Here is a 10,604-nt window from a genome sequence, read left to right on the forward strand (position 1 = left end):
GTCTGCCTAAGGAGCGATCCTTAGGACTGGCTTTGCCCACACAAAAAGAACTTTTCTCACTCCTCCAATTAAAGATTATGAACACCTGTCTGGGCTAAAGACCTCCAGCCTCAGAGTCCATTCCTTTTTTTTTTTCCTGCTTGTTCTCCCCAAATCCGCCCCTCCCCGCCCCCGTATATAGTTGTATATTTTAGTTGTGGGTCCTTCTGGTTGTGGCATGTGGGACGCCGCCTCAGCATGGCCGACAAATGGTGCCATGTCTGCCCCCAGGATCCGAACCACTGAAACCCCAGGCTGCCAAAGCGGAGAATGTGAACTTAACCACTGGGCCACAGGGCCCGCCCGAGTCCATTCTTAAGAGGAAGTAATTACAGTATAGACACTTAGAAACCAAGTCAACTTGGTTGTCAGCAAACTTCCATCTGCTAACCCACAAGACCTTTCAACCTCTCCCTCTATGGAATATCTAAATCACTTGCTTCACAATTCAGAGGTTAAGCAGCGCAGGTCATAGAGAAAGAATTCAAGTTCAGGTTGTCTTGACCCAAATTCCCTTTTCAGCCTGCAATACAACTTCCCAACAGTTCCTGGTAGTTTGGATGGAGGTTCTTAAGATTCTTTTCCCTTACACAGCACAGGGAAAAAGGGAAACCAGTGTGAGGGTTCAGGATGCCAGGGACCATCATGCTTGAGTTTTCTACAGGTAAACGGGTGAGTACACTGCTTTATGTGGTTAATAATCTTCCTGCAGGTCTTACTCAAAGGATGGCAAATTTTTCACTTTTTGCACCAAAGCCACATCCCCCCAACCCAAATTTTAATGTAACTATGAAGAAAAGGACTCTCAACTCTGTAAGGGGTGTTATCAAGATATTATCATCATGGCCATAGCATTTCAAAGAACCCAACAAATAAAGAGAAAATCCTGGCTGGATATGAGAGAACAATTTCTTGTTATAATGAACCAGAAATACAAGATTCCACGGAAACTCGAACAGTTGACAGAATATGGGTGAACTTAAAACTTCAAGGGAAATAAGAAAAGGGTCAAACAAAGCCAATAAATGGAGAAGCCCCAGACTGGTTTGGGATAAACACAAGAATAGCATTTCAGCACGGGTATTTTCTGACCCCCCTCAGCAGGTTATCTGCCAACCGTCTCCCATTCTTTTCTCCTCCTGAAGCATCCACCAAACCAAATGGCTTATTCCTCTCTATGGCAAGTCTAAGTCAAGCCAATAGTACCTCTTTAGATGTGATGCAAAGCCAAGAGGAAAGTTTATAAATCTCATTCCAAGACAGAAAGTGCACATACACTACCCAGCACACTGGTTATGTGTCAATGTGCATGGCAGCAACTTTAATCAAATCAGAACTGCTACCATGTGTAACCTATTATGTGGCCCTGTAGCTATGTCAATGTTCCTAATTTACTACACTAAAATATCAACAAGGTATAACACATTTCTGAGCTCCATGTTTTCTAAACACTTCTAAGAGGCTATTAAAGATGATGTAGAACAGACCTAACTCTCAGAAACCTATGCATTAGGGAGGAACACTGATGGGCTCCTTTCGGGGACTTGTTTCATGGGGGCACAGAGACCAACCGAGGAAATGTTAGAACATCAGTATAACAGGTGACAGGAGAAAGAGGTGGGAAGAGGGTGTCCTAGCCACAAGGCCAACACATTCACGTTCAAGGAGAAATTTCAGTGAAGGAAAAAAAAAAAACCCCAAACAACATAACAAAACAAAACCCAAGTCAGAGAAAAAAGGGTTTCATACAACACAGTATCAAAAAAGTAAAAGGAACACACTAAATGCACAAACTGGTGGCAAGTAAATCCATAGCCTATTGTGATAGGTCCTTCCAGCATCAATCAGGTTTCTTCTCATCTGTTATCTCAAGGTTATGTACAGACGTGGTGACTTTAACAAGAGTCTCTCACAGGAGGGCGGGTAGGCTTCAATCATTGGTTTCAGGATCTGTCTGTGCCATGTAGGCATCCAACTCAGCATCCAGGTGTCCTTTCGTTTTCGACATGTATGCATCCAACTGGTTGTCCAGCTGCTCCTTGGTCAGTACGGGGCGAGCAAGGGCACCTCTCCCTCGTCCACGGCCTCTGCCTCTGCCTCCAAAGCCCCCTCTTCCCCGACCTATCATACCCCGACCTGGCCAAAGGGAAAAAAAAAAAAAAAGTTACAAGTAGGTTTAATGGGTGCTATGGTAAATGCCCCTTAGAGCAGTGGGGCCTAGCTGAGAAAGGCTGAAGGGCAGGGCAAAGAGGAGAAATCTGGAAAAACAGGAAACACACTGGGTAGAAAGCAACACATGGAAAGCACACATAATGAATCCCCTATTACATGCTCATCTCTAAATGCTATTTTAAAAAGACTTATTCTATCAACAAAGTAAGGGAAAATAATTGACAGTTAAAAAATCTTACTCTCCTAAAATGAAGAAATTATCTAAAGTTTGAGACTCACTGTATGTTCATAATTAAAATACAATATTATAGATAACCCCATTTAGTAAGATAGGGAGGAAGTAACAAGGGCACAGAGAAAAAGAGAGGTGAAGCTAGACGGTTTCAAATTAAGCTTTATTGGAGATCCTCCTGGAAAATTAGCTCATCTTTCCTTAAACTTATCAAACCTAACGGGCTGACCCCACGTCAGGAGACTGAGGAGTTATTCTGACATAGGAACAATGTGGGGAGATGGGGAAAAACATTTTGAGTAGTCTTAGCCACCTCTATCTCTGATTCTAGTCACCTTATAACAATTATGGTTATTTGAGAGGTGGTTTCAATTCACTTAACAAAACATACCCAGCTTTCTGAAAAGCTACTTTAGACTCCCCCACCCTCATGATGTCTCTCTCAGAAAACAAGTCAAGATAATTTGGAAACATGCTATTTCATCCTGAAACTCAAACTAGCTTGCACTTCACTCAATAAGCCAAGCAACATATAATGGGAGAGAAGAAAACAAGCCCTCGGTTATCAAATTTCCTTTCCTAACAGTTATTATCCCTTGGCAACTTCAAGGTCATAAATTATGGAAGACCCACCACACACTTTAAAAGGACCAAAGCAAATACACACAGGGGCTACAAGAATAGAATTTTTTTTTTCTTGGAGAGGTGTTGTTGGGAGTTTTCCACTAAGCTCTAAGCCAGAAAACTCCCACGAGATTTGGCATTAACAACACCACGACTAAACTCTTTCCCAATCTGGGTCATGAGGTCACAAAACAAATATCACAGTCTCAAACACTACGATCATCAACAAGAGTCAGTTAGTTAAACTGACATGATACTCATCTCGCCTTCTACCTTGATCAAAAAAAGTCATCTCTGGTTTCCCAGACACAAACTTTAGCTTGAATTTACTTGGTTTCAGAGTCAATACCCAGCTCCAAGCCTCACAATCCTCTTTAACTCTGCTTCATTTTTGTAAATCTCCTTCTCTATTCTTAGACTAGAAGTGAGGTTTTGAGCTATGGGGTGGGGTGTGTGGTGGTGGAACAGGGACAGAGAAAGGTAAAATCCCCAACTGACCATTTTGTCATTTAACAATATATGTAAACTCACAGGAGCCTGGAAGAAGACTGCATATAATCTGGCTCTGAAATATGTACCTGACTGCTTCTTGGAAAACCCACTACAGACTTTTGCACTACCAGCATGTGAATTCAGAAAATAAGCCAGTTTCAAAAAACAAAACAAGACAAACAAATAAGCCTGCCTATGACTTGAAGCTGCAGAAAGGTGGCTCTGAGTTTTGAAGGGAGAGAAATAAAGGGGAGCTATTCTCTGAAGTTGGTAGCTGACTAACCTCTACCACCGATTCCGCCACGACCCATAGCTCCACGCCCTAGGCCCCCTCTCCCAGGACCTCCACGACCTCGAACACCACCTCTTCTTAAGCCCATTCGGGGAGCTACGGCTCGTCCACCTCGGAGCAGGTTTTGACCTTGGAGAGGAGGCATACAATGTATATGCAGGTAAATCCAAGAGAGACAAAGTAGATTCTAACCAAAGGAAGGCGGTGAGGGTTAAATGAGAATTAATTCAGTTAATTTTTAGGTTGGGTGGGGCAAGCTGCACACTGGGTGTGAATAGATTAAGTTGCTCTTTATTTAATCAATTCAACAAGTCTGACCACAAATCTGTTTTTGGAAGAAGCTGGGAGTTAATGTAACATGTAGCTAAGTGCTATGGGTCAATTTGTTTTCTCTTTTTTTTCCAATGTAATAAGAGGGTTTCACTAGCACAGGAATATAGATGGTTGATTAAGATACACAGGCCAACAGACCTATAAATTTCTTAGATTTGACTTATTTCTAGAACTTGAATGTGCTTTGATTCAAGCAGCAGCAGGGTGTTTTAAAATGGAATGGAGATGACATGAATTACCTGTTGTTATGCAGGTCATAGCCTCTCACCATTGCACATTATCAGAAAAGGAATGGTATCGATAAAAGACATGCAGCACTATTAAAAATATGTGATTTCAAAAGTTATTAATTATATTAATACAAATTCAGGCTTAAAGATGTTAAACAATGTGTCCATAAGCAGCCCAAGAGAAAAGGGAAGGGGGTAGGGCCCGACAATCATCAGGTACATAGCACTGACCTCGGAGCGACATCCCGCCCCTAAGTAGGGTTCTTGTGGCACGTCCCCCACGTAGTCCTCCTCTGGGCAAGCCTCTCTGGATTATGGGCAGGCCTCGTCCTCCGATTGCTCCCCTGGCCAGGGCCCCTATGGGTCGGCCTAACCGTGCCTGGATGTTACTCTTACCCAGGCGCTGCTTTAAGCTCTTCTGGAAGAAAAGGTTTTGGGGGATTGAGATCAAAAAAGCAATCCAGTGGGACGTGGCAACTCAAAGTGCAGAGAAAAAGAAGCAAGTGAGATGTCTGCGTGGAGGGAAATAAACCTGCTGTGGGTGTCAGGATCCCAAACCAGAAGCAAGCCTTTGCCTCAGAACACGGTATAAAAGCTGAATTCTGATCCACTGCTTCTAAGCAGCTTGAGTATGGTCTCATGAAATTGGCATCACCACAAATTACCTCACTAGTTTGGCTACAGAAGTCATATGCCACTGCTTGGAACTTAAGTTTTAGTAAGAACACTCTATATTTCAAATCCTAGATTCTGCTGTTTTTGAACCAGAGGTTGACAATAATACGACTTGATTCATACCTGCCCAAGGACTACCACTGTCTTCAAAGGCTTACTCAAACACCATAGGAAGTTCATCACACTCGGGGCAAAATTTAAACCACAAGTTCATTTGAATTCTTGTGACTTAAGAACAAGATTTGATTTCTCAGTCAAAGAGGTCAGTGTGCTCCATTTTTCCTCTGAGTATCTATCTCCAGACGGTCCACTTTTTACCTTAAGATGTAAATAAACACAAAAAAGTCAAACCCCTTTCCTTACATTTCTTAAACAGTCATAATGCCGTGTCTACCCTTGCAAACAGCTCCTGTAAGCCTGTATGACCTTTAATTCAAACTAAACATATAAATCAAATGTATCTCCAGAAAGCGCCAGCCAAACTTGTATTAGACTTAAGACAGGTGAGCTATAATCACAAAACTCAGGGCTACACAGTTGAGGATAAGGACATATACATCAGAGACGGAGACTGTCAAGAATCTGTTCCTCAAAGAGAAACTATGAAGATCACATGTCAGAGAATTAAATTCTTTCAAAGGAAAAGGTGACTGTGTAGCCTTGAACACAACCAAGGTCCTAGCAAACCTGTTTTCCTATAAAGCCATCAGTCAAAATGAACGGAAATAAATTCTATGCTTCCTCAAGCTTCATCCACGAGTGACAACCAGTGATTTCTTTTTGCAACCATATGCTCCGAGTTATTATTATCAGCTTTCTAACACAAGATTATAAACTGCTTCTAACCAGAGGGGCAGGCTCTGAACGTTATTCACCCAGCATGGATAGGTGTAACCAACCATAAAAGCCTGTCACATCATTCCCTTGATAGCACACAATTACGACGTCAGGACTTCATTCTACAAGTTCCTTGTGTTTGGTCATCCTGAGTATGTTCTCCTAGGATCTGTGCTTTAAGGGGAGAATCTACAGTGCTTAGAAGTTCTTCTTCCTTCCCAATCCTTAGTTGCCACCAATACTGGTCTCTAGCATTGACAGGAAGCTTAACGATGTCAACTATACCACCCAGTTTCCACTCTAGACCTGTGCTGTATCCTACGGCAGCCACTAGCCACATTCGGAGCGCTCAACAGTCACATTTGGTTAGTGACTACTGTATTGGAGAGCACAGATATAGGACATTTCCGTCACAATAGAAAGTTCTATTGGGACAGCGCTGCTCTGGAGGCTGCTTTCTGCACAGCCTATATTTAAGGCTATGTTTAAAGGTCCTGTGGAATGATCTCTCAAGAGACTTATCTTCAGCCAATTTTTTTATATTTACTCTTGGAAAATGGTGGTGCTTTTTACTGCTTTCCTGAGTCAGGGACGAATGCAGTCACTCCAAGGCTTAAGGTAGCTGAAGCAGAAGGCCTTGTTTATTTTTGGTCAGTGAGCCCGATGGTTCAGGGTGGGGGTGGGAGGGTGTTATATTTAACTGCTGAATTTATGCGCAGCCATGCAGTGCTACCAGTTAAAGTCCTTACAGTTGCATGGCACCGCCCTCCAGACGCCCAGCCACAGCTTGGACATATCCTTCCACAGCCACTGTCCGGACTTGCATATAAAGTCTATGAATAATAAAGAGCAGGTTTTATTTCAGGTCTGAATAGGATTATGTCTTACTGGAAATTTGAAAGAGAACCCACTAACTTAAATTAATTACTCAGTGCTCTCGCTTGCTGTACTTTACTGACAGAACTTTAGGTGCAGTGGAGATAAGGGTCACCTTACTCTTTCCATATTTTAGCAGTGAAAACCTTTGACTAAGCCCATTCAGACTCCCTGTACCAGGGGAGAAAGAATAAAATTATTTCCCTAATTTCTACATCATTTAACAGGGAATAACAATTTTTTGAAGATCATGTAAAACAGAAACCAAAATTTCTTTGTGGAAAAAGCCAGTGAATCTACTTTAAGGGCAAAGGATCAGAAAACGAGAGATTAATGTTCATTGACAACATAGAAACAGGCCACACTGACGGTAACTCCCTAAAAGAGAAAGACAACAAAGTTATTTATTGGTACCTGTCAAAATGGGAATTCTCTGAACTTCTCTTCCTTCCAGAGAAGTTTCAGCTTTTGCCCTGAGCCACCTTGTAATCATTCATCATGTCCTGACAGACTCAGTGGACTGCCTGACAGAGATCATCAGCTGCTTCTGGAGTGTTAAGACCCATTCTCTCACCTGCTTAAGTTTTAATGCTGCCTGGACAGAGGGTCTATTCTCCATCTGCTGGGCCAGTCTTCTGTTTCTGGCACTGGCTAGCTGCTGTTGTTGCTGCATCGAAGCTCGAATATTCACTGGCATCGGCTGTTTGTTCTTCAGCATATTAGTAAAGCTTCAAGGTCGAACAGAATGGATGTTTAAATAAAAGCTTTATTACAAGACATTTATTGGCATTTTCATGGCTTGCTAGACCAGGAGCTCCAGATCCCACGAACTTTAAGTAAAGTGGTACACTTGGATCAAGGCTGATGTGGGTTAAAGACTCCTCTGCTTCCACAAACTTGCAAGAATCAGAAACTTAGAAACGCAGCTAAGTGCAGCACATTCAATCAAAAGTGATAACAAGGGCTCAGGTAACGGCTTTTAGAGAGATGGAAGGTATGAAAAACACGCAATAAGCAGATATGATGACAACAAGAGACAGAAGATGTAGTTTCAAAGACAAACGAAGAAAGCCAAAACCTTGGGGGACCTGAGGGTGCATTTTAAGGGCAAATATAAGGAAGGACTAAAGGACCTTCACAGCCCATGAAAATAACACATATAAATTATAGGAGTGTATCACATTTTCTTATACATTTGTTCACTTAGTAACATGTGAACATGAAGAATTAGTGTATCATACCCTAACAGATGATAAGCACATAGGCCTCAGAAAAAGCAAAAATAAACATTAGGTAAATCTTTCACTGGTCTAACATCAACTTAATAAAATCACTGATCAAAGACACTTAATGAACAAAGCTCTTGGAGACAGAAACTGCTGTTAAATACCTTAACTTTCCTTAGTCTCAAATGATTACTTTTTCTGACTCCAAGCGGTTACTTCTGAAAACGTTTGATTCATTCAATCATTTAAGAGCTTGTGAAGACACTGTTCTACTACTCCTGTCAAGGTAAGTTTAATAGAATGGAAGAGAAGAACACTTAACTGTGAAAGAATCCAAAACAAAAACAAACTAAGAGCAGAACGGAAAGAAAGTGAAATGGAGCAAAGCAAGTGCCTCTTACAAGGCCCAAGAATGACATTCGAGGGCCTTTGGACATATTCACAGCTTGCTACCTGCCTCTTACAGGCCAGACACAACACTGCCGGCCTTGGACTGGGCAGCAAGCCTACTGCAGCCAGGTACCATGCTACCGAGCTGCACCACCCCTGTATCAATGTAAAAAACGTGAAGAAAAGGGAGGATGTGAGGAGTCTTTTTAAAATACATCCCACCAGATAAATCTCTCAGACAGCTTAACATAAAAATCTACTGATAAGGGGTTTTGAAACAACCGCCCAATTTGTTTTGTGTACCACATAAGATGCAACTAAGAACAGAGGTCTGTAGCCTGCTGTTGGTATTTAGTTTAAAACCGGTTTTTGTGCATTGGACCCCAGGGCCAATTTAAGTAATGTTTTCTTATGAACGAGCTGAAGTTGCTGTTGGCTGCCTCACCGCTCATTTAGAGACATCTTGGTGGTGCTTTTTAGCACAACTTTCGGCGCTGACTGTGCAGCCATCTTCAAATCCCGAGAATCTATAAAGGACAATAGGCAGAAAGAGCAAATCAGAATAACCACCACCTCATTTCTACCAGGGCCAGAGTCTCAAACCGATAACCATTGAATAGGCCTGTATCAATGATTACTGATGGTCACACTAAAACTCCTTTCAGGTGCTTACATTTCTAAGATAGTTACCTCCAACAAACAAACTTCAAGGCTACAGGATAGGAAATATCTGCCAGAGACTCCAAAATGGCAGCCCTGGACCTAGCTAACCGAAGTCTAAGAGTTTGGCTCTTAATCTAGAGCAGTCCTTCTCAACCTCGGCTGCAAGAAGCTTTAAACAAAATACAGAAGCCAGGGCTCGAGCCAATCAAAAAACAATCTCTGGTGGTGAGGTCTGGGGACCAGCAACTGGAAGGAGGAAAAAGCAAAAAAACAGGCTGCCTAAGTGCTTCTCACGTGCAGCCACAACTGAGAAGCACTGATCCAGAGAGGTGATACAGGCATACCTACTCTCAAACCCGGCTTTCGACTCCGAAATCAAGTAGGGCCTCAGCAAGGGACTGCGGACCGGGGGAGGGAGGAGGAAAGGCTTCCTGGGCGGGCATTCGCCTGGGAGTCAGCTCCCAGAGCGCGCGCTCTAAGATTTAACCCTCCCGCCGCCATCACTCCCCAGCGCGCCCCCAAATCCTGTAGTCCTCGTGTCACCTCCCAGCCATCTCAAAGCCCTGTCGACACCGCCAACTCCGCTCGAACCACTTTCCTTTCCATCCCACCAAACGCCAAGCTCTCGCCCGGCGCCGGACGGGTCCCCAACCCGGGCCCGCCCCCGCCTCCTCCGGGGCTCCGCCCCCTCGCGGGCCCCCGCGCTCCAGCACCCTATCTGGGGCCATAGCCCGCCGTCGCCCGGCCGCGGCCACCCCCAACACTTCTCCCTCCTCCTCACCACAAACACGCACCGAAGGAAACAGACGCCAGTGCTCCTCCCGGGGCTGCCACCACGGCTGCGGCAGGCGGGCCGGCGGCCGGCCGAACCTGAGTGGCCGGTGGACGGGCTCGGCTTAAGTTGGTGGGCGGTTGGTCAGAGGTGTAAGCGGTAAATTGCTAGGTTAGTTCGTTGCCGTTGGCTGGCTGGCTGGCTGGTAGGCCGGTCCGCCTGCTCGCCCGACCTGCCCTTGCCTGCTTTTCGTCTGTGCCACCACAGCCGCTGCGGCCAACTCCCGCTCGCTGTCCAAAACAAAATGGCCGCCACGCCCAGTGCGGAGTGGGACCGGCTAAAATGGCGTCGACGCAATTACGTCAGACGTCCGATCCACGCACGACTAGGGAGCGGGAAGATTTGTGCTACGCCTGCGCGGGGATGGGGGCGGAGCCCTAGGGAGAAGGCGGGGCCTTAGCAAAGGTCTCTGAGTTACACGCAGTGACCCGCCCATAGGGGGGCGTGGCCAACGGCCTTGCGGTTGCGTCTTGTGGCAGTTTCCTGTTGGAGGTGTGGTTTCTCGGGATCTGGGCGGCTCAGAGTGGTTTTGGTCCTGAGGAGGAAGGTTGTCTTATTTCCTCACGTGCTATCCCGCCCCCCCCACGCCCCAAGCCGAGGCTGACTGTCTAAAATTATTTACGTCGGACTTGCCTGGGTCTCTTCCTTACCGCCCCGCCGAGTAATTAGCCCTGGCTTTCCCCTCATCATC

At 44.7% G+C, this 10,604-nt stretch overlaps 1 protein-coding gene across 5 annotated transcripts; it reads right to left on the reverse strand.

The window, feature by feature from the left end:
* Positions 1–853: 853 nt before the first annotated feature.
* On the reverse strand, positions 854–10,167 carry CHTOP (chromatin target of PRMT1). Of its 5 annotated transcripts, XM_046682281.1 has the most exons (7): positions 9,876–10,167; positions 8,864–8,945; positions 7,377–7,530; positions 6,676–6,759; positions 4,646–4,832; positions 3,843–3,980; positions 854–2,175 (listed from the first exon to the last, which is right to left on the reverse strand). In XM_046682281.1, exons 2-7 carry the CDS (start codon positions 8,926–8,928, stop codon positions 1,970–1,972), a joined length of 834 nt encoding a protein of 277 aa, XP_046538237.1. In that variant the 5' UTR covers positions 8,929–8,945; positions 9,876–10,167; the 3' UTR covers positions 854–1,969. The 5 variants fall into 5 exon arrangements, with proteins under 5 accessions (XP_046538237.1, XP_046538240.1, XP_046538239.1 ...); XM_046682284.1 differs by lacking the exon at positions 3,843–3,980; XM_046682283.1 differs by lacking the exon at positions 6,676–6,759 and having other exon boundaries at positions 4,646–4,829; positions 9,876–10,166.
* Positions 10,168–10,604: the final 437 nt, after the last annotated feature.

Source organism: Equus quagga, chromosome 13, assembly GCF_021613505.1.
Source record: "Equus quagga isolate Etosha38 chromosome 13, UCLA_HA_Equagga_1.0, whole genome shotgun sequence".
Taxonomy (NCBI): Eukaryota; Metazoa; Chordata; class Mammalia; order Perissodactyla; family Equidae; genus Equus; species Equus quagga.

Bases quoted from the DNA above. Each gene is read 5' to 3' on its own strand.
- CHTOP (XM_046682281.1), bottom strand. From the start codon at position 8,928: ATGGCTGCACAGTCAGCGCCGAAAGTTGTGCTAAAAAGCACCACCAAG. The intron at 4,833-6,675 runs GTAAGGACTTTA...CTTTTCTTCCAG, and splicing joins GAGGGCGGTGCCATGCAACT to AAGAGCTTAAAGCAGCGCCT. The intron at 3,981-4,645 runs GTCAGTGCTATG...CTCCTCTCCAAG, and splicing joins GGGCGGGATGTCGCTCCGAG to GTCAAAACCTGCTCCGAGGT.